Genomic DNA, 25,244 nt, shown 5'->3' with positions numbered 1-25,244 from the left:
AGATTTGAATAATGTGCCATTGCCACTTGAAGGCAGAATACATTAACTATAGAAACTAAGGTGAAGAAAACCAATTTCCTGAGTAAATGACTTACAAACTTAAATTTATGAAGTGATACCACAGCATGATAAATCATAGGGGATCTAGCCCAAATGAATGCCCCATTATGGATATTTTTAGAACCACTAAAGAAATAAACAGTGTTAATCAATTACAAATTAATCAGCTCATCATAACTGACTTCACAAACTAAAATATTCCAAGGATTACTTGGCCGTATAAAAACTGAACAGCTATTTTATTATGACTTATTTGAAACTCTTCAATTAGAACAGGAATCCAAATACTTTCATTTGGAATTTGTTTGATTCCTATCCAGGTCAGCAAAGAATTCCAGGGCACTCAGCATCAATATTTACATATCCCTAATAGCTTACTTATAACCAATGATAATAATAGAATCAAAGAAATATAGAACAGGAAGGGGTTCTAGCAACCATTTACTCCAATCCTCTCAACTTGCAGGTAAGAAAGCTGAGGATCAGACAGCCTAAGTAATTTGCCCAATGACAGGTAGCTGGGCAATTAATGACCAAGCTGGACCGGAGTTCACATTTAATTCATTCGAGAAACATTGATTAACCTTGCACTGTGGTGGTAACAGTTTTAGATGCCAGGGAAATACATAGTTCAAATTAGTATAACAGAAAAAAGAAGTATTCTTTTGAAGAGACTGTTTATTGTAAACCACATCACCTATAATTGGTAGGGCCTATTAAGGAATATGGAAGAGGCAGGAAGTGTTCGATTATGATACCCCAAGCTGACCTGGAAATTAGGGAAAAAGAAGTCCTTAGTTTTCCAAAGTTTTCCTCCTTTCACTTGAAAAGTTTAAATCTAGTGACCATAGAAAGAGATTAAAAACTGAAGGATTTGTCACAAACTGGGTGGTATAACTCTAAAGGCTGTCTATGTTAAACTGTTGGCTGAATCCTCTTTAAGAGAGGAATGTCTCTTCAAGACAGACAAGATCTAAAGAGCACTGACTTTTGAATCAGAGGACCTAGATTCAAATGTCTCTTCACTTCTTATCTGTGTGATCTTACAAAGTCACCTCTATGGTCCTCAGTTTTCTTATCAATAAGAGGACTGTAATAAATGGTCTCCAAATCTTTTTCAAAAATATTTCTACATATTTAAACAGAATAATATACTTTGCCTTCTCAATGTGAAAAATTCAAAGTCTAATTCATTGCAGTAGGAAACTCCTAGGAAAGAAACTCCTTTTACCAATGCAGATCATTCATTGCCTTCTCTTCACTCCTGGTTTCCCAAGAGACCGAATGATTAACTTTTCTGGATCTGAGGTGCATTTAACCTGAAGTCTCCCTATCTATAGAGTCAGACCTTTCAGCCTCTCAATCTGGCCCCCCTTACTGTTTTCTCCTTTATTTTCCCTTCATTTTCTCATACCTTTGACTGGGCTAAGGCGATGACATGAATCGTCTTTGACGATATGTTCTTCTTCCATGATATTTGACATTGGTGCATTAAGGCTGACAGTATCTTCATCAGAAGGCTATAAAGAAATAGTTCAACCATGTCATTTGAGGAAAAAAAACACTAAAATTATTAAAGATATAAATATGGAGAATGTCATTTTAAATGAGACACTGACAAAATGGAAAAAGCAGTAAAATTGGAGTGAGAGAATATGTGATTAAATCCTAGCTTTGCCACTTAGAAGCTGTTATTTGGCAACCATAATTAGATCAAACCTCATTCCCAACACTTCAGGTTGGCATATTTTTTCCTTTTTGATTGGGTGAACCACAAATTAAAAATTTACAAGCAGTAGGAGATTAATAGCTGTCTTATATTTAAAGTGTACAGCTGACCCATCTGATTTTAGAACACTTTATAATAAGCAATTTGCAACTGCCATCTCCAAGTTTCCTGCTAGCATATCTTGTAAAGGTTATTTAAAGAATAAGCAAAACAAATGTGATTCTTTTAGAAATGAAATATAGTATCTCCTTAAAAAAAAGAATGTTCTTTTCTTCTCCTTCTTCTACAGACATTCTATGTTCATGTTTCAAGTGTCACAAAGATGAAACTGGGCTGTCAAAGGTTAAGCCAGTAGATTGAGAGGTCCTATCAAATTGGAGAGGTTTAGTGTAGAATATGGTCCCAGCAAAGGACCATTTCCTTATCCAAGGACCTACCCTGCTGAGTCTGAAGAGGATCATTATCAGAAGGTTGTTCACCTGGACACAGTAATTTATGGAGCCTGTATAGCATGGTGGTGATATGAGATGCTTGCAGAATTAGAGGAAGCTCATTTTTTTTTAAACTAGAAGAGAAACTGAAAATTCTTGGGAATCAATAATCATAACTGGCAATAACCCAAAATTTCAAATAAAAACAAAAATTGTGGTATAAGCTTAATTCTTGCAAAAATTTTGACTTTTACATTTTAATTTTTTGCAAACATTATTAGGACACCGGAAAATCAACATAAAAAAAATCCCCTAACCATTCTTCAAATATTTACTGAACATTTAGTATGTGTACAATACTCAATCTGGAAAGAACTAATTTTAATTTTCTTAATGTAAGTTATTAAACCAGCATCTAGGAAGCAACAGCCAAAGTAAGAGAATAAGGATTTACTCTTCAAATTAACATGGGAAGGGAGATGAACAGAGATTGTAAATTTACCTCCTAAGGGTAACATGGAAGGAATTTATAATCCTGAATCATTATAAAACTAAATTCTGTAGAATTGCTAAGGTTAATGAGACCCAGGCCATGATGATCATCAGAAGAAAGAAGATTCAATATGGTTTATTTTGGAGGAGAAAAACTTCTTCATTTTCCCACTTGGCCTTACAATTTTAGTAAAATTGCCAAGATAAACATCTAAGAAAAATAATGAATTCATTAAAATAATATAGTCTCTTTTATTTTTAAATTATTTATCTTTTACAATAAGGAAGTCCTAAAATTTATTTTTTTAAATTTTGAATAATGTTTTATGGATGAATTTAAATACATATAAAACTTCAGAAGACATCACTATGAACTAAAGTTTATAGTTTTTTTGTTGTTGTTGGCAGGGTGAGTTATAATTAGAAACAAAGCTACCTCTGAAACAAAAGTATGTGAGGAATTTAAGGACATTTCAGAAAATTACACTATCTGATAATATAACATTTATTTAAATGTAAAAAAGGATATTAAAAATTTATGAGGGGTATAAAGTTTTTTATATTAAGAAAAAATCTACTGGAAGACTACTCACTATATTAAAGTAAGAATCAAAATGAAAAGATTCAAGAAAAGCCAGTCAATAAAGGTTGAGATCTAACTATATGACAATATGGATCTAATTAGAACAGCTTACACCTAAATTCAAGAGGAAAGGAAAAGGTTAACTAGGAAATGTAGTGTGCTAATAGGGACTAAATCTATAAGGAATTTAAGATAGATTAGATAATATTGGTTCTTTCTGTTAGTTTTGGGTAAAAAGGAAGAAGTTATTTTAAACTGTTTCTGAAAGGGCGTTTAAAAGTTTATAAAATTGTGTAACCATTAAGGAGGACTATCATTACTGGAGACCATTTAAAAAAATTGGACTGCTGTCCCATTGAAAACTCATAGGTCTTCAAAGTCCATAAAAGAGATAAAGGAACAAGATGGTAATAACAGCAAAAAGTGTATACAAAATGCTAAATGTTATATGACAGTGCACTAGGTACTACTTAATACCTAAAAGGTTTTCTAAATGAATGACCTTAAAACACACCAAGAGTTAGAGTTGGACCAAAATAATAGTTGTACAGTCATCTTATAAAAGAACAGTTTAGATAAAATACAAGGTATAAATCCAATTTCTAATTGGAAAAATGAGAAAAACCATCAGCAAAAAGTTGAGAAAAAATGTATGCCAAACAGAGATGAGAAATGCAAAATATAGCATATCATCCATACTGTTTGTTAGAATTATAGAACAAGAAAATAGAAATGCAATAAAGCAGATATTTTATAAAACAAAATGTTAAGTGTTATATAATTGTGAATTATTATTTAATTCTCATTCATTTGAACTGCTAAACTTCAAGTTTGTGATATTGAAGATGGGCATTTTACCTTTACACACACTACTGGTAAAATTAAGCAAGAGACAGAGAAGATACACAATTTGAAAAAACTTATTTTGTAGCATTTTCAAATAGTTCATTAAAGCAGATTTATTTGAAATTTAGAAAACCTTTGGAGATCTCAAATGGCTACAAAATCATATTTACTTAAAATACTAAATTTGAAAATTTTCCTAATTAATCATGTACACACACACACACACACACACACACACACACACACACACACACACACACAAATCCCTTGACTTTTTCTTCTGCCTAGGATCTCTTACTAGTAAAGTTTTCCTATAGCCTAACTCAGGGAAGAATAGTATCTTACAAAGTCCTTCTTGCAAAATTCATTCTAATATTTTATCTGGATTAAAGAATAGTAAAGAATAAAAAATTATCTGGAATCAAGAATAAAGAAATTCAGAAAAGATGCTTGGAATTCTCATAGGTATTTAAAAATGAAAGAGAAGGGGAAAAAAGTGGAGAAGAGGGAAAGGAGGAAAGGGAGGAGGATGAGGAGGGAGGGAGGGAGGGAGGGAGAGAGAGGGAGAGAGAGAGAGAGAGAGAGAGAGAGAGAGAGAGAGAGAGAGAGAGAGAGAGAGAGAGAGAGAGAGAGAATTGATAAGAGTGGAGATGGAGGGAAAATAGAAAAGCATCCTTTCACAAGACAAAATTGAATTATCCCTTCTGGATGACTCAAAAAAAAAAAAACTGCCTCTAAAATTGTGCACTCTCTTCTGGGTTTGGCATTCCTCCAAAAGTCTCACCAAGTTGAGGAAGTTCAAAGTCAAAGAATAAAAATGATTAAAGGGTTGGGACTATCACTTTATGAAGTATTTTTCTGCCAGGGATAAAGCAATAAAGATTTACATTTATCATATTTCAGTAAAAACTTTTTCAGATGTTAACAAGATATAAATGAGATGAATGTGCTAATGGAAGGTTATTTAGAACCACTAGAAGAAGCTCCAATATTAATACCACTTTATTTATAAAAACACTATTTTATCATGATATTTTAAAGGAGTTCAATCCTAGAATTCCAATATATCAAAATTTAACTTGAATTCACAATTACTTAAGATGCATATCTTGTGAGTGAACTGCAAAGCCATGCAATTTCATGAAATACCACACACATACATTTTAATTCATTTCTAATCACTTTGTTATGATATACTTTTTAGATAAATATCAGCAGTCATTAAGTACCATAGGTGCCTAGTAGACAGAAGGCACTTAATAAATGTTTGCTCATTGTTTAATCATTATGCATACTACATACACTATATGTTTTGGGGATTTTTTGCAAGGCAATGGGGTTAAGTGGCTTGCCCAAGACTACACACCTAGGTAATTATTAAGTGTCTGAGGCTGGATTTGAACTCAAGTACTCCTGACTCCAGGGCTGGTGCTCTATCCACTGCGCCACCTAGCCCACCCCCCACTACATACACTATAAAGGGAATATGGAAAAAACAGAAGTCAGGGTCTCTGTGATTAAAATGTTCCCACTATGATCAAGGAAATAGTACACTGAAATATGCAAAAGAAAATATTTGAACAAAAAAGTTGTGCTGTGGATGAAAGTATAATACCTCCAAACCAGAGGTTAACTGAATTACCTCGGTGGCAGATAACCGCTTATCTCCATTATCACTTCCAACTCCTGAATCAGAATCTTTCTTGCTGGAATAGATGTCATCAATATTGAATTGAAATAAAACACAACACAAAATACATGTCAAAAATAAATGAACTTTCAGTGTAATTATGATTTTATTTTAAATATGTTAACTTTTAAGAAATTACTCAGGAACTAGGATTCCATTCAACTCAATAAATATTTAACACACATAATATCTATATTGTTTATATAGCATTTGCTTGGTCCCAAGAGTGATGCAAATACTAAGATACTGTCATTCTATGGATGGAGCTTGACAAACCGAACTAGAACTAAATGGAATTGGGACATGAACCTAATTCAAATTTCAATTGGGGTTGATGAGAGAAAAAATCTGATAGTTTGCCAGTTCTTTATAGTTAGTTTTCTTAGAGATTTCTACTTTAGTTTAATGGTCTGATATTAGCCTCAGATTAGTTTAATAGAGTGAATCTAGCTTAAAAATAAAAAATATACACAGGTATTGGTGTAGACCTTAGCACAGATCTCTAGTAAGCTCCAAAATGTTATAACTACTTCATCACCCTTCTATGTCATACCTCCCAAATAATGGAATCTTCAAAATTACAAATGTAAAACAGCCAAGAGAATTAATTTGCACGGAACTCAAAGTTGGGAACAATATTTCTGTAGCTCTCTATATAGACTGTAAATGCAGCCTTCAAATAAACAAAGGATCAAAATCTGTTGGACTCACCTCTCTTCCACATGCTGCTGGAGATTTGGTCTCTCCATAGTATGGAGATAAAGAGAGTCAGTTGATTTAATCTGACAGGCCTGTATGCTCAGGTACTTGAATATGTGCACTTTGCCCTTTGTACAAATCTATTAAGAAATGATTAAGCTTTGATTTAGAAAACCGTGGAGAAACATTCAGGTATTTTATTTTCTGAAGCTAGATATTTTTTACATACATTTCATTGTAAATGCCACCAACCCTATGAACTACAATGACTATCTCTGCAAAGTCTTATTAAAATTCCATAAAACTGTCCACAACAAAGGAAAATCAAGATTAATAATGTCTGAGTTTTCCCAGGCTGATTTGTAAATTCTTAATAAAAATTCCTAAAAAAGTAACTCTTTGAAAGCTACATGTAAAAAACAAAGTTCATCATGATATTTCTAGCTAAAAAGAGACTCAAAAATCATCTGAAAGTCTGTTAAGAGTGTAATAAAATATTCAAAACTTCAGAAAAACATCTTGATAAGGAATAGTCTTAGATCAGATTACAATGATTCCTTTGGTTACTTATCTGAAGGTAAATAAGCATTCTTCATGCTGTTTTCATGCCTACTGCTTAAAATGTATGTGTATATATGTATACATATATACATATATACATATATACATATATATATATATATGTATATACCCCCCACATATATATAGATATTGCAAGGAAATGGGGTTAAGTGACTTGCCCAATGTCACACATGCTTAATATTTCTTTGGGATTAAGCCAACTAAAGTTTGCATCTAGACCTTGTTACTCAGTGACTTTTCACCCCTCAGCTACTTCATATAGAATTTGGATGAGATGATGTTCACCTTCCCTTCCAGCTCCAAGTTCCATTATGTTGAAGTAGTTTACTACCTATTTTTAAATAGCTTCTTAAAAGTTTGCTGCATAGTTCATGGACAAAAAGAAATGGCTAATACTTTATTAAGATAAATACCAAGACAGTGAGAAGGTTCTTAATTGCTAAACAGCTATACACCAAACTTGGCAAAAATTTGTTTATGTTCACAAACTCCTCCCTGTTCCCCCCTCCACCCCTTTACTGTTCTTTTCCACCTGTATGGACAGGTCATCTCACCTGTGCTGGAGGGGACTGAAGGGGATTATTCTCAAGCAGTAACACTTGCAGCTGTTTCATCTCTCTAAAACAAATTGGAATCACGAGCACTTTATTGCAGGAAAAATCAAATTTTACCAAGGGAAGATCTACAAGTTCTAAAAACAAAGAAATAAACAACAACAAAAAGAAGTGCATTATTAAACTTCAAAAATATTTGTCTTCAGAGAAGGAAGATGATTACATAACATATCCAAAAGTTTAAGGTTTCTTTTCAAATTAGGCTAATCACAAAATCTGTGGCATGTGTGTATACTATATAAAGTTGAAACCTTTAGAGTTCACTAATTTAGAATTGAGATAGGTGGACAAGAACTGGACTGTAACTTACCTCTGTTAAGATGAAAAGGGTTTGCTTATTAAATATAACATATAAACAAAATTTCAAGATAATTGTTTTTATTTCAAAGTTTAAGCAATGGGGTAGCATATAAAGAATGTGCTAATTAGAGAAAAATCTCTATTAATAAAATTGGCCCTGGCAGGGCTATTATTATTGGTCAATATACTTGGTAATTAGTTTGTGATAGTACATGACATTAAAAACTAACAATGTATAATTCAGAATTTTTAAACTCCTTTCCCCTTCAACTTGGTGCAATTTTGATTTAGTGGGATTTTTTTTCTACTTTTGAGAAATCCTTCTAGAGCTACATAAATACAACCATATATTTAGCTTATAATTCCCACCCAGTAGTACAGTAAATACTCAGTAATTTCAAGTATTCAAGACAACTGCACTACTGACATTGACAGCTGCTAGGAACAAAATCAAATATATTTCCTAAGAGAAAAAAAATGCTAAACAATGTCAGGCATCTAGGATTTAAGGCAGGCGAAGTGTGGAAAGTAGCTAGAGGTCACAACTTCCATCCATATAGCAATATCAAATCACTACCACCATATGACCAGAAAGTATAGATAAAATATATATCTGACATATATAGTTTTTGCCTTGAGAACTGATGAAACCTGGGGAAAGATCAAAGAAGTTTTTTAAAATATTAAATTAGTAAAAAAAAATACCAAAATTAAGGAATTTGTCATCAAAAGTCTAAAAACCAATCCATATTTACATAGTTAAGAAGCTTTTCAGCTATTTGGGTGTCAAGACCAGTACACAAAACTATAGCAAACCATAGAAGACATGTAATTAAGTGCAGTTGTTTGATAAAAATATAGCAAACTCAAGGAAGATGGAGATCAGTTAGGGCAAGAATAGTCAGGGCAGGTTTCATAAAAATCAATAGTCAATAAATATTTATTAAACACATGCTTTTTCTTAGTTGTTTAGGATACAAACAATAGATTCCTTTACCCTTAAGATTATAGTCTAATGCATGTAAGGATAATACACGAAAGAAAGCTGAAAAGGAGTCCTCTTGACCCTATAACATTTCATGGAGTTAAACTAGAACAACTAGTAGGAAACGAAGCTCTGAGCCATTAGAGGGTGTTTTGCTTTACCTTTCAGCCCTCCAATTAGAAAAGAAAGACAGCTGAACTGAGTGTATATTATAGGAGTATGGTATAAAAGGTTAATGAAAAGACTATGCTGACTAGAGCAAAAGCTGAGTGTTAAATCACTAGTGGGATAATATGTTGGCTATATAGTATGGGGGAGTTAATGAGGGCCCTTAAAGTCTGGCAGAGAAAACTAGACAATGTGGTAACTACTAGAGGATCACTGAAGATTTCTAAACAAAAGAACAGTAATGAGCTAAAAAGTGATTTTAAGAAAGATTAGAGTACCAGCATGAATGCAAGATGAATTTGAAGAGGGAAAGACTAGAATTAGGCAGGCCAGTTGCAGGTTTTTATTTTATTTTTAATTTTTAAAAAATTTAACCTTATTTAAATAACAAGTAAAATGGACCATTTTCATATGCATAATAAAATAGAAAAAGATGATTTTTACAAGAAATTGCAGATGTCTATTATGGATGACTTGTTTTTCTTTTTAGACAAATTTCACATGTAATTTTCAAAGATGTCCTTGATTGTCCAAAACTTTCCATGATTCATTCTGGAACTTTTTTCTTTTTTTTTCCTTTTTATTCCTACCTTGGTCCCTACCTAGACTTCCCTACCCACCATTACAACCACTCACTAATTAAAATGGGAAGAAAAAAAGAAAGAAAAACTAAGCCTTTTGAAATGATTCTTTTTTTCAGTAATGTATTTCCTTTCTAATTTTAACTGAATTGATTTGTTTGTGCAAAATCTTTTGAATTTTATGTAATTCAAATTGTCCATTTTATCTTCTGTGATCCCTTCTATCCCTTGTTTGGGCATGGATTCTTCCTCTATCCACAAATCTTAAAGATATTTCTTCTGAAATGTGATTGTCTTGATGTGGTTCATAGGGATAATAGATATCTCTAGGTCTCCTCCTTATAGTGTTCTAGAAGAGGGACTTTAATTGCTACCATCAGAGGAAACAAGAGATCAGGGCCAACAATATTCCATTGTATTCATAAACAGTAATTTGTTCAGTCATGGGTCGGATTTAAGGAAGACTATTCTTCCCAAGTTCAAATCTGGCCTCAGACACTAGCTGTGTGACCCTGGGCAAGTCAATTAACCCTGACTGCCTCAATTTCCTTAACTGTAAAATGAACTGGAGAAGGAAATGACAAACCCCTTCAGAATCTTTGCCAAGCAAACCCCAAATGAGGATGTGAAGAGTAGGACATTACTAAACAACAACAGCAACAACAAACTTTTAGATGGGAAGCAGCATGGTGCAATGAAAAAGCACTAGATTTGGAGACAAAAGATGAATTCAGATCTCATCTAGATCACTTGCTATCTGGGTGGCCCTTGGCAAATAAACTTCCTTGGTTCTCAGGTTCCACATCTATAAAATGAGGAAATGGGATATAGTCAAATTTAAGTTTATGATGGTAAAAACAAATCTAAACTAGTTGCTAAAAGTGGAAATAGAAAGGAGAGAAGAAAGAAGGAATGAAGGAGAGAGATAAATTTGACAGCAGTTTCAGAACTGAATGATAGGGTGATGATAGTTCATTTACAAACAAAAAGATCAGGGTGAGACACTAGTTTTAATGTGGCAGAATGAAGTTCATTGATTTTGAAATAAAGAAATAACACATGGAAATACTAGATATTTGAAATAAATATTAAATATTATTTTGAAAATGGATGATTATATCAGATTGAGGAAAAGATTTGAGCATCATTAACATAAAGGATGAGGCCATAAAATAAATTATTTTTCTGAAGGATAAATACATAATGGAAGATATGTAAATATAAATCACACCCATATTAAAATATGATATGAGGAAAAGGAACCAGTAAAAGAAACAGGGCAATGATCAAGCATGTAAGAAGAGAATCAGATGAACTCAGAGTAATAAAAATCAAGTTAGAAAAGAGACTGAAGAAATAGATTATGGTCAACAGCATTAAGTGCTTTCCTAATTTCCCTTTCTTTTCAAAAGCCTGATAATTTCACTCCTCATAGGGTTAAGGAAAATGTGTGAGGGATATTGGAGAGGGAGATGTTATTGTGAGTCATAGTCTGCTCTCAATACCATCTCTTTTACTTTAGAACTTAATTCAAGGTTACATAGAAATCATCTACAAAATTAAAAGGTATAATGCCTCCTCTAGAAGGGATAAGAATGGTTTGGATCTGCATAGCTTCTGTGACTTGAAGTCTTTTTTGTTCATCTCGAGTGGCAAGGAAGTATCTCATCATTTGGGTTACAGGGAGACTGTGAAAAAGGGAAGAGTACAGAGAGGATGGAGGTGGTAGGGCTTCCCTAGACAGATGGAACAGCAAGAGGTTCTCTCCTCAATCTAAGCATCCAAGGAGACTGGAGAGGAAAAGACTAGAAGTAGCAATTAGAAATATCTGTTTTATGTTAAAAAAAAGTATCTCGTGCCATCTCTCAGGGAACTGAGAAAAAGAACAGCTATAGAAGAAAAAGCAACTGTCCTTTTTCCTTCCTTTCCCTTGACAATTCAGATGAATATAACAAATACTCATTTCTAACCATGTCCTTTTATTCTGTTAAAGATCGAATGTGACTGATGTAATTTATTTCTCATAAACAATGATTGTTGACCCTGTCCTGTAAATTTCCTTGTTATGGTAGGACAAGTCTGGGGTGGGGGGAGTGATCTTGCCAAGTACAGAGCTGGGATCCCCATACCCAGTCCATTGTCAAGAGATTTTTCCCTATGATTTTTCCCATGAGCCATCTATATATTTCATGACTATACTTCTATAGGTATACTATGAACTTGGGTCTATAAATCTACCATGTCATACCCTGAGCCCAAAGTGGTGATCACAAGGCTTAGAAAGACATCAAAACCTGAAATTTCTCTTTTGAAATAATGGTTGAAGTAAAGTTGTGTGCATTTTTAAGCGACACTTCTGTGTTGCTTAAGAAAAGAAAGCTGATTTTTTAGTGAATGAAGAATCCTTTTAGGATTTCCTTTCAAGGTCCAGATGTGGGACTTAAGCACCTGGTATTTAAGAGAAATAAGGATGAAGCAATTGCTACACTTGCAGCACATTACTTGTCTCCCTCTAAGGACTAGTAAGGGGCATAGAAAAGGAATAAAAGGGATGAGAGTTCTATACTCTATTCAGGAAAATAAGAAAGGAATAGAGGAAAAATAATACTTAGGAGAGAATGATCTTTGCTCCACTCCAGGCTCTGTTAAGTCCTAGAGAGGACAAAGTATATTCTCAGAACAGATATGTCTAAAGACAAAAATCGAAATAACCCCACAAAACACCAAAAGGAGGGCAAAGTAAATTGATAAGACATTTTTCTTCATAAAATAGAAGGGGATCGGTAGTACTAAAAATGTCTAAGCAGAAACAGTAAGTATAAATTTACTGCCCAAGAGAATTATCAAAGCTTTTTTGTTAATGTATTTCTTCAGAAACTTGATATTCAGGAAATTAAGCAAAAAAGGTTTCACTGTAAATTGAAACATTTCAGCTTTAAATATACAAAAAAATTTTGTGGAGAAAATATAGTAACAAAAAGTATAGCTATCCATAAAATATCTTTTAGGTAAAGAAAAATCATTAAAGATATTTAGGAATGACAAAAGAATTAGCTAGTTTTTTTTAAGAGTTAAGACTTAAATTGAAAAAGAAATATTAATACTTTGAACTCCATTCCCTACTCTCAAGTCACATCCTTCTTAGTCAGACCACACCTAGAGAACTTTTATGGAGATCTGAATCCCGGGCATCTGACTTCAGATTATAAAGTCAAAGATCAAGACCTGGAAGGGATCTCAGAAAGCATCTGGTCCAACAGCATTATTTTTTTTAGGTAAGGAAACTGAGGTTTTCTGACTTAAAATACAACACTCTTTCTATTACACTCAAATCCCTCCCATGATGAATGTTGCCCCAGCAGCAGTCCTAAGACTCCTGAAGCAACACTGTCAGAGGCAGCTGTCATTACAAGCAATGATAAACAAAAGACGGATACTTCCAGGATAAATCCAGAAACCCTTACGACTCACTTTCTCCAGAAGTGATTATACCTTTCCTAAGGAGCACAGCCCTAAAACTAGAGGGTTCTCATGACTCAGACATACATTCAGGGGACTAAGCTCCAAGTTGAAGGATGTAAACTCCAAGATAAAAAAATACCTTACCTCTAAATACTGTGCCAAATTTTTCCCCAAGTCTTGTGGCTTCTTTTTACTTTATATTTGTACCTTGAACCCACAACCTGAAATCAACCTTGTTATCATTGGATATTCAAGTCATATGTTCATCTAATTTCAATTTTTAAAAAAATCCTAAAGTAATCAATTTGGAAAATTAGGAATTTTCTGTTTTGTTTCTTTTTTCTGTTTCTTGCGATTAAATGATTTTCTTACCTGGTGGTAAAACTTTAAGGTAATTTCTTCTGATGTTCAGTTCCCTTAGACATTTCAGTTGTCCTATCTGCTGTGGCAGAGCTGTGATCTCATTGCAGCTGACATCCTGTGGCAAAAGTAACAGGAAGTCCATGTATTATTTTTCCAAAGGATCAAGCAGTCCAAGACAGAAGTCCTTGAAGGGACTGATATTAATACAGAGGTAAATATTTCATTTTGCTTTCAATTAATTAAACAATCAACCAACCAGTACTTATTAAGCATGTATCTGGCCCTATGCAAAGTACTGAGTATATAAAGAAACACCCCCAAGGAAATTACATTCTATTAGGGTAGATGACAGGCAAAATACATAATACATACATACACTCACACATATATGTAATGTAAACACACACACACACACACACACACACACACACGATAACCTTGACCAGAAAAGGTCCTGGGGCAGAAAATATCTTGAGCTGATTTCCAAGGAAACCAAGGATTCCAAGACGTATCAGAGAGGGGATGCATTCAAGGCATGGAGAAGAGTCAATGCAAAAGGATGGAGATGAGACAGAATGTCAATATATGGGCAGAACAGCAAGAACTTCAGTTTAGTTATAGAGTTTGTGGAGGAGAATAAGGGGTAAGAAGCCTAAAAAGCTAAAATATGGTCAATTCTAAGGCTTTAAATTACAAACCAAGGAGTTTAATTTAATATTAGGGAATCAATGGAGTGTACTGAATGGGAAGGTGGTCGAATGGAGATAAGAAAGTCCAACCTGAACTTCAAGAAATCATTTTGATCACTGAGTGAAAAGTACACTGGAGCAGAGAGAGGCTTGAACTAAGGAACCAAATAGGAGACTATGGTCAGATGAGAAGTAGTAAGATCCTTGACTAGTGGAAGCTATGTGAATGAAAAGAAGAGAAGGGATGGGAAGAAGTGGTGGTAGGAATGGTGAGGTTTGGTAATTGACTGGAAAAAGTGGGGTGAGTTAGAATGAAGAGTTGAGGACCACAATGGTTTTCAAACCTAGGGATCAATGAAATCTGTTTGGAACAAAATTAAGTTAGATACGTCTATGGGGTATTCAGTTTGAAATAAGCAGTTAGAGATATGGATCAGTTCTGGCGAGAGACTAGAGATACATAGATTGGAGTTCATCTGCATTGAGGTGATAAATTCATGGGAGCTGTTGAAGGCCACCAAATGAAAAAGTTTAGAATTGGAATTCTTAACCTGCTTTTTGGGCAATGGACTCCTTTGGTAGTCTCATGAAGTCTATGGATCTCTTCTTAAAATACATAAAACAAAACATAGGATTACAAAGGAGACTAATTAAATTAAAATACAGTTATCAATTTTTTAAAAATTTTTTCTAGGCAATGGGGTTAAGTGACTTGTCCAACAACACACAGCTATGTAATTATTAAGTATCTGAGGCTGGATTTGAACTCAGGTCCTCATAACTCCAGGGCCGTTGCTCTATTCACTGCACCACCTAGCTGCCCCTCAATTTTTTTTTTAAAAAAATGAATTCACATGCCCCCAGATTAGCAACTTTTGGTTTAGAGAAACAAGGGAAGCAGGACCAGAACAAAGTTTTGAGGGGCATAAAGTAAAAGTGAGCTAGTAGTGAAGATTAAAATGAAGTGGTCAGATAGGAAAGAAAAGAACTGAGAATGAAACTCTCAAAAGAGATGTTTTCTGAACAGAGCAGGTGGTTGACCTTCAGTGCCAAGTGCTACAGAGAGGTTCATAAGGATGAGGAATGAGGAAACATATTAAATTTGACAATTAAGAGGTCACTGGTAACTTTGGATAAAGCAGTTTCAGTTGAGTGATTAAGTAGAAAGCCAGACTAGAGGGTTCAGAAGAGAGAAGGGAAAGAATCAAACAAAGACTCTATTTCAAGTGGTAAGGCTGAGAGAGGAGTCATAGAATGAGAGCTTACAAAGACAGTATAATCCAGTGAAGGGCTTTTTAAAAGTTTTTTTATTTTAATTTTTATTGAATTTTACAATTTTTCCCATAATCTTGCTTCCCTTCCCCCACCTCCCACAGAAGGCAGTCTGATAGTCTTTACATTGTTTCCATGCTATACATTGATCTAAATTGAATGTGTTGAGAGAAAAAGCATATCCTAAAGGAAAAAATAAAATATGAGAGAGCAAAATTACATAAGATTAAAAATAAAATAACTTTAAAAAATTTAAGATAATAGTCTTTAGTCTCTGGATATAGATGATTATGCTCCATCACAGATACCCTAAAATTGTCCCTGATTGTTGCAATGATAATGTTCTTCTGGTTCTGCTCACCTCACTCTGCATCAGTTCATGCAAATCCTTCCAGGCTTCCCTGAATTCCCATCCCTCTTGGTTTCTAATAGAACAATAGTGTTCCATAACATATATATACCACAATTTATTCAGGCATTCCCCAAATGATGGACATTCACTCAATTTCCAGTTCTTTGCTACCATAGACAGAGCTCTTAAGAATATTTTTGTACAAGTGATGTTTTTACCCGTTTTGATGATCTCTTCAGTGTAGAGATCCAGTAGAGGTATTGCTGGATCAAAGAGTATGCATATTTTTATTGCCCTTTGGGAGTAATTCCAAATTGCTCTCCACAATGGTTGGATGAGCTCACAGCTCCACCAACAATGTATTAGTTTCCCAGATTTCCCACATCCCTTCCAACATTGATCATTGTCCTTTCTGGTCATATTGGCCAGTCTGAGAGGTGTGAGGTAGTACCTCAGAGATGCTTTAATTTGTATTTTTCTGATAAGTAGCGATTTAGAGCAATTTTCATATGATTATGGATTGCTTTGATTCTGTAAATTGCCTCTACATATTCTTTGACCATTTGTCAATTGGGGAATGGCTTGCTTTTTTTTTTTTATAAATTTGACTTAGTTCTCTATATATTTTAGAAATGAGTCCTTTGTCAGAAATACTAGTTGCAAAAATTGTTTCCCAATTTACATTTCTTTTGATCTTGGTTACAGTAGTTTTGTCTGTGCAAAAGCTTTTTAATTTAAGGTAATCAAAATTATCTAATTTTTAATGATGTTTTCCATCTCTTCCTTGGTCATAAACTGTTTCCCTTTCCATAGATCTGACAGGTGAACTATTCCTTGATCTCCTAGTCTGCTTATAATATTGTCTTTTATGTCTAAATCCTGTACCCATTTTCATCTTATCTTGGTATAGGGTGTGAGATGTTGGTCTAATCCACATTTCTGACATACCAATTTCCAATTTTCCCAACAGTTTTTATCAAAGAGAGTTTTTATCTCGGAAGCTGTACTCTTTGGGTTTATCAAAAAGCAGATTACTATAATCATGTCCTGCTGTCTCTTTTGCACCTAGTCTATTCCACTGGTCCATCACTCCACTTCTTAGCCAAAACCAGACAGTTTTGATGTCAGTGAAGGTTTTTAAAGGACATCAGAGATATGTTTTCATGAAGCAAAGAAAAAGGGTTTCCATACTTCCTCTCTTTCCCTCTGTCTTCTTATACAAACCCTGTCCAATATAAGTCTTTCTTTGAGAAAGGAAAACTATTCATTATTGATGAATAATTTACAAATGGGCAATATACTTGATTATTTGTGGCCACCAATCGATATGTTGTACTGGGAGATAAGATATGCTGTTCTCACATTTTTACCAATGTGGTTTGCTTCCAAGGCTAAGGTGCTGTAGGAAGGAGATTGTTTTAGAAATAGTGATAACCCATTATCCGTAATTGAGTAGCACTTCAAATCATAAATATTACTTTGGATAATTTATAGTCCTGTAATGTTCAACTTTTTTTTTTTTTGCAAGGCAAATGGGGTTAAGTGGCTTGCTCAAGGCCACACAGCTAGGTAATTATTAAGTGTCTGAGACAGGATTCGAACCCAGGTACTCCTGACTCCAAGGCCAGTGCTTTATCCACTACGCCACCTAGCTGCCCCTATGTTCAACTTTTGATATCTTGATATTATATCTTGTTTTGATTTTCTTCTTATACATATTTGCTTTTAAGTCTCTAATTCCATAGGATATTCTCTTATAAAGTCCCAGCAAGCTATAACTTAGAAACTCTGGAACTCATCATTTCACTTACGCAAAAACTTAACACCCTCCCCTCCAACTCTCTTACCTCAAAGGCATTAAACTCAATATCTAAAACCCATTTTGTAACAAGAGAAATGAGTATAGATATATGTTCCAAATACTATTTAATAATAATAAACATAATTATACTTATATAGTTTATTTCTTTCTCTTGTCTTTCTCTTTTTTTCCCCCTAAGATGGGAAAACATGAAAATTAAAAGTAATACACAGGACATGGTCATAAAACCAATTTGTATATTAACAAACAGAAATTATGAAAATTAATCTACATTTTAAAGGAAAATCACCATTGTCTCAAAATAGTCATTCATATATCTATATCTATATCTATATCTATATATATATATATATGTATGTAATGTATAGCTTGCAAGGTCCAACTCCCTAATTTTTAAAGGAAGAAATGGTTTGCCCACATAGTAGAGAGTAAAATTCGAGTTTTCTGATTTCTGGGACTTTATCAAAGTTAAGGGCTGGACTCTGGATGAAAAACAGGACACTGTAGGTGTGAGGGGAGATAAGTAAATGAAGGAGACACTATTAGCTTTATTAATTATTAACATCTTTCCATTCTCAACTTATATATTATACAGAATCTCTAGTACAGGCTAGGAATTAATGAAGGATGAAGAAAAGATCTTAGGGATGAGTAGTCCCAGACTGCAGCCAATGGAAGTGGGGTGTGAAATGAGGAGGAAAAGTCACGGTATGAGGGAAGGAAAAAGATTTACTATTACAATATGGACTGACACTCCAGAGATTCAGACATTAAAAGAATGGATCTTTTAAACTTTCAGTGCCAATCACACAAGAGCCATATGCCATGATCTCTCCTTCAAATGTGAATTCCAGAAGAAAAGTCTCCGAGAGTATATTTTTCTTTTCCTTAACTAATTATTTTAATCTCAATGAAATGTTTTACTTTTAAAATGTATGTTTTCTTCCTTGTTTGCTAGCTTGCTGCAAAATGAGCAAACAAATTTCTAGCTGTGTAGGCAGGGATGTTTACAGTCAAATGAAGTGCATTTGCCATCCAATATACTGCACAATGAATCCAGTAATCTATAACCCTATGCAGTAGGGCAATCTAATGTAATCTTGGGTAAGATTACATATAATTCTACTAGAAATTACTGACAGAGCAATATCATTTATCTAAGTCTTTTACTTTGATATGGGAATAAACTGATTTTCTGAATCTACTTCATCATTTGAAAAAGCAGGAATTAGAGCACCATCTTTACAAACATGTGAATTATTATTATGTGAAATATCCAACAAACAGATCATCTTAATATAATTGCCTTTTTTGTACACAAGGTTTCTAAAGTGACAAGGTATATGTCTTGCCCAACTTCTATTAGTCTTTAAAAATAGACATCTTTGTGTATATACATTTTTCTTTCTAGAAATAAAGAGAATGTATTTCTAGGTAACACCTATACCTGTACAATGAGGAATATATTTGTGTATGTGTGTATGTATGTGTGCATGTATGTATGTATGTGTATATGTGTGAATGAGTTCCAAATATATTACAGCTATTTTTTAATTAAAAAATGAAAGCAGCACAATATATGAGTTACTTATAGACAATTATTGGGGTGGTTGAGAGGTTGAATGAATTGTTATGTATAAGGCTCAAATTTCTTGGTATCTCCACCTTTAACAGTGCTTACTATATAGTAAGCACTTCATAAATGTTTATTAACTTGTTGACTTGCTGTTTTTAAAGAAGTTCACATGATGTATCTAACTTTTAAAAATAGGAGAAAGAAATCAGATATGATGCTTTAAAATAGGTCATATCTATAGAGTCTTTTATAATCAATGGAAAAAGCTAGGGTTTCTTTTTGAACTATAAAATTTAAAATTTCCAGTAGTCAACAAAGCAATATTCTTCTGACCTTCTAAAAAAACATGAGAATGAAATAATTGATTGATTTAGAAGTATATTACTAGGAATAGGGTCTCTAGAGATAACTCCTTTTACCCTACTTCAGAGCACATTTACGTTGTAAATATTTTAGTAGAAAATGGTCAGTAGGACACATTTTTGTTCCTACCATAAAACATTTTTTTAGGTTTTTGCAAGGCAAATGGGGTTAAGTAGCTTGCCCAAGGCCACACAGCTAGGTAATTATTAAGTGTTTGAGATCGGATTTGAACCCAGGTACTCCTGACTCCAGGGCCAGTGCTTTATCCACTACACCACCTAGCCACCCCCATAAAATATTTTTCAACAAGATCCCAAATGAATAAATTACTTAATTTAAAAATAAAAAGATTGTCCAAACAGAAATATATAATTTATAAATGAAGAATTTATTTTCAGCAATTATTCTCAGAAATTTATTAACTTAAAAAAGTCCTACAATTTATGTAAGGGAAGCAAGTTTTTCCTTCTGACTTACAGGATGTCTGAAGACAATTAGAAACACATAGTTCAATTGTCCATTCAAACTCTGAAGGGTATTTAGTGAAGGTCAGATTTGTTAATAATACTCTGAACTGTTGTCAGTTACTTCCTCTCCTGACAAAATAATGAGAAAAAGCTGTCAGACCTAGTATTTTAAAATTAAGAATATTTCCAAAATGTATTAACATTTTTTGTATATACCAAATCAAAAGTTACACTTTTTGGGAATCCTCTCTGATTTCTAAAGAAGTTAAATGAATTTTGTGATTAAAAAATTCATCTTAAGAAATTATGTTTTAATTAGCTAGAAAGTAAGAGTGGAATTAGCTGATAAAAATGTGTTAGGCTTGAGAGTTCAGCACAGAAAATATGAAAACAACTGTTTCCCAAAAAACTATTTTTAGAACTATTTTATCAAAATTCAAGCCATTTTTTCAGCATACACTTCAAGAAAAGCTCAAAAACTAAAAATTAAAGTACAGTAATATTTATCCAAGGCTATGCTGGAGTCAGTGTAAACTGACTTGCTGATAACTGTTAAATTTTCAGTGGGAAAAGTTTATGCATTGAAATTTGGCAAATACTATCAATCAGGGCTTGGTTTATTGCTCTGTTCTTTCTCTGAGTTTAAGAAAGTGATGGAGAAAATGCTAATGATGCACAATAAACTCAAATATTATGTACATTTGAGTGTATACTTCCCCCTCCAGAGAAGTGATCAGTGCATTGCTATATTTATCTTGCTTCTGAAATGGACAGGAATTTCTAACAGTCCCCATTTAAAATGACATTTTCAATTTATCATTACAAAAACAGCAGTCCTAAAATGTTATTAGTCTAATCTATTTCTCAAATGGATTCATAAGAATTGTAATGGTGTGAGGATATTTAACCAAGGTATTACATAAAAGGAAAAAAAAAACTGGAAGACTATGAATGCCAAGATATACGTGAATAAAGTGAATAAGTGAATCACAAGTAATCATCATAAGTGAATAAAATTAAACTATAGCTTTAAAATTTTTCACACTGGTCTGCAAGTATTAAACATATAGTATACTCTAGCCTTTTCACTTGCAAAGCATTCTCCAACACATTAGAAAATAATAACAATGTAACTAGAGCTCAAATTTATATAGTGTATTGTACCAGTTTTTGAGCTTTAATAAGTAGAACATGGTTTTCCAACTATTGGATGGAAACAATGATTTAAGGAATATCTCTAGGAATTATTTGAAAGGAAATACAATAATAGCCCTTTACCAAAGAATTACTCTAACTGCCACCTTGTCTTTGACCCCATTAAAGGAAGCCAAAAAAGCAATCGCTGCTGGTAGTAATGCTGAGGACAGCATCCATCTACCTTGCACTTCTGAAGTTGGCTGCCAGCAATAGATTAAAAAAACAGGAAGAGCCATAAACTTTGGACTGGTGTTTACTGGTGGCTGGTTGAAGCTATGGCTGTGACTATTGTATAAAGAGGGAGACAAATAGGAAAAGAGGGAGAATGGAGAATGTGTGTGGGGAGGTGAGGGGAGGGGAGGGGAGAGGAAAAGGAGAGGAAAAGGAGAGGAGAGCCAGAGCATGAACCACCAAGTGTCAGGTGAGACTAGATTGTTGGAATAGTGTATCTCTAGGAGTTTGATGTTCTGGGTGATTTTTCTCATGCTTCTATGTTCCTCAGTGTACTGTATGAGGGTGCTTTTTCTGTAAGACCCTTGTTGAAGAGCTTCCCCATGTCTTCAACATAGAGCCATCCAATGTTTTAGCAATAATGGCTGTGTCAAGTAATCAAAGACAATTTCATCCTTGATAATTATTAAGCCTTTTCTTAATGTCTTTGGAATACCAGTTTTGGAGACTATCACTGTGGCAAAGACATAACAGTAAGACCCAGACAAACTCAGATAAGCAAAAATCAAGAGGGGTGGGAGCAATATCTTAATCTCTATCTCTATGAAATTAGACCTGTGATTCTTTAAAAGGTACTGAAATCAATCTTGAGACTTCATTTGGTGAGGCAACTTTCATATGTATCAAAATCAAGTTTTACTTACAAAAATTGACAAGAGGGCACAAATAAATGAAAGAACAGGAAGACTAAATATATCTATTACTATTATATATTAACTTACTATCAGAACACAATCTAAGGATAAAGTTCATTGACAGATAAATGTCAGATGTATAAAGTATATGGAGTATAGGAAATCTTTAGGGATATCTCACAATAGATTTGTAGAAACTGCCATTTATTTTTCAATATACTTTATTCTTAGGATAGTTTTCTTATAGTAAATGAATTATTTGTATTTTATAGTTTTTGTTAACTGATGAACAGTAAGGCAAAATCAACCTAGGAAATGACCACTGATCTGCTTGCTCGAATAAATGGATCCATATAATTCCAATGTCAAATGTCAAAGACCTTTGAAAGTACTGTCTTTTTCTGAACTTCCTCAGATTCCAACCTCTTTTGTCTACTTTCAGATATCAATTTGGTTCTCTTCATTAAGAATATGAATTGAGCAACCACTGTGAATTCTAAGGTCAGGCAAATGAAGAAAAAAAAAGCAGGCAGGCAAATGGAGAAAAATACTAATTAAACTTATAATCTGAATGGGACAGAGAAAATATGACAGCTAAGACTTTCACCTCCCAAAAAGCATCTGAAAATTTAGAAATTATTACACCTATTAGTAGATTAAAGAAGAAATAAGGGATATTAGGTTTATGTCTTTTTTAAAATGACCCAAATAGGTCATCAGTTCCATACTGCTTGTCCTTCATATCAAAGTTGATCACACTAATCAACTAAAAATTGGAGGTGTAAATTGAACAATTATGTTTATTATAGTAAGGGGTATTATGCGCAAGGTATCCTTCTCATTTGCTTTACCAGACTTGTTCCATCCCAGGGCATGAATTTAGGAAACAAGTTTATTGGAGATGGTCTGGATGCTGTGGGAGTCTCTTGGACTTAAATGGTTTCAATTCCTCCCATATCAGTGAGGCAATGATGGCACAGCAATAATTCTAGGCAAATACCAGCCTGTGCTATATGATAATATTCAATAACTTGGTACATCCTAATCTATCACTCAATGGGTTAATTGTCAGAATTGTCTTTCTTCTCAGATCTTCAATCTTTGAGTTGTGATGGTCAGAATTGTAACAGTTTCTGATTATCTTTGAACCTTATTTGACAACCTGATACACCCTAACCTGTTCCCAATGGGCTAATCATCAGTATGATATTATTCTTAGTTCAGAGATGATAGGTACTTTCAAGTCTTTCTTGGACCTTCAAGAAATAAAATATAAATGTATAAATGTGTGGATACATATTTATGTGCCATACTTTAAATATACATACATGTATTTTATATGTGCCAATTTATATATACACATACACACAAATACAATTATTAGTTTCTGGGCAGAAATGTATAAGTCCTTTGGGTTGCCATGAAAAATTTGGGGCTGGATTCTGATCATGTTACCAGTGAGAGCATATCCTACAGAGCCTTCTATCACCAGGAACCTTGTAGTTATGGCAGGGTTTTGAGAGAGAATAAATGCTTAACGATAAACTTCCATTTTGGAGATTGATTCCAACAGTCTCTCTCTTGCAGTTAGAATATAAGTAAAGGGGTGCATAGGTTCATCATATGTTTTGAGTGTTTTAAGTTTCTTAGAGAATGATTTATGCTTATAAACAGACAAAACAATTTTTTTGTAACATATCTATACTTCTTTTTGTGTCAGAAATGACAAGTATTTCCTCTCTCTTGGTTACACCACTAAGTAAAGATTTAGAGTTTCCAAAATCTCAGCATTGGGAGGGATTCTCAAAGACCCGTGCATATCAAATCATTCCTTGCCAAATAGCCATTCAGTTAATTCTTGAGGACCTTCAAAAATAGGGAATGTACTTCTTCCCAAAGCAGCCCATTCTACTTTGATACAGCTTTAAAGTAAATGTTTTTTGTACAAAAATATTCATAGCAGCCCTGTTTGTGGTGGCAAAGAATTGGAAATTAAGTGAATGTCCTTCAGTTGGGCAATAGTTTAACAAATTGTGGTATATGCTATGTCATGGAACACTATTGTTCTATTAGAAACCAGGAGGGTTGTGAATTCAGGGAAGCCTGGAAGAATCTGCATGAACTGATGCTGAGTGAAATGAGCAGAACTAGAAAAACATTGTCTACCCTAACAGCAACATGGGAGCGATGATCAACCTTGATGGACTTGCTCATTCCATCAATGCAACAACCAGGGACAATTTTAGGCTATCTGCAATGGAGAATACCATCTGTATCCAGAGAAATAATTATGGACTTTGAACAAAGACCAAAGACTATTAGAAATTAGAAAAAAAAACCATGTTATCTTATGTAATTTTACTATCTCATACTTTATTTTTCTTCCTTAAGGATATGATTTCTTTGTCATCACATTCAACTGAGATCAATGTATACCATGGAAACAATGTAAAGACTAACAGAATGCCTTCTGTGGGGGTGGGGTGGGGGGAGGGAAGCAAGAATGCGTGAAAATTGTAAAACTCAAAATAAATAAAATCTTTCTAAAATAAATAAGGTAAATGCTTCCTTTTCTTAGGCAAAAATCTGCCTCTGTAACTTCTTCCTGTTTCTACTAGTTCTGCCCCTTGGGACTAAGAAGTATAACTTCTTTACTACAAGATAGCACTTAAATACTGTATCAACCTGTCTCCCCTATCCCTTCCATTTTTCTTTTTCTCCAGTTCTTTCAGTTCAACTCCACAAGGCAGTTTCTAGTGTTCATTGCATTTTGAATGACCTCATCTGTATATATTCCAACTTGCCTATATCTTTCCTAAAAAAATAGAAGGGACAAGGTAGTTCTTTATCAATAGAGGTCTTTAAGCAGTGTGTGTGTGTGTGGGGGGGGGGATGTATTAGAGAGGGGAAATTCCTTTTTGGCTGGAATCTCTGGTTTCCCCCTTCTAATTCTGAAACTATGGTTCTAAAAATATTCCAAATGAGATTATTAATAATAGTCATCCTGAACACCATCCTTCCATTCATGCTGCCTAGACTGAATTCTTTCATGAAG

At 33.8% G+C, this 25,244-nt stretch overlaps 1 protein-coding gene across 5 annotated transcripts in view; it reads right to left on the bottom strand.

Annotated features, from left to right (window-relative positions):
* Window positions 1-25,244, bottom strand: part of LRCH1 (leucine rich repeats and calponin homology domain containing 1) — a 248,650-nt gene that overhangs the window by 65,139 nt on the left and 158,267 nt on the right. For all 5 annotated transcript variants that reach the window (XM_074217106.1, XM_074217103.1, XM_074217105.1 and 2 more), the window contains exons 4-8: window positions 13,595-13,700; window positions 7,667-7,803; window positions 6,543-6,670; window positions 5,784-5,847; window positions 1,475-1,580 (exon numbers count right to left, since the gene is read on the bottom strand). In XM_074217106.1, coding sequence (XP_074073207.1) covers window positions 1,475-1,580; window positions 5,784-5,847; window positions 6,543-6,670; window positions 7,667-7,803; window positions 13,595-13,700 — 541 coding nt within the window. The remainder of the gene's footprint in view (window positions 1-1,474; window positions 1,581-5,783; window positions 5,848-6,542; window positions 6,671-7,666; window positions 7,804-13,594; window positions 13,701-25,244) is intronic.

Source organism: Macrotis lagotis, chromosome 1 (genome assembly GCF_037893015.1).
Source record: "Macrotis lagotis isolate mMagLag1 chromosome 1, bilby.v1.9.chrom.fasta, whole genome shotgun sequence".
Classification (NCBI taxonomy): domain Eukaryota; kingdom Metazoa; phylum Chordata; class Mammalia; order Peramelemorphia; family Peramelidae; genus Macrotis; species Macrotis lagotis.
Note: the sequence above shows the minus strand (reverse complement) of the source record. Positions and strands in the feature narration are given on the sequence as shown.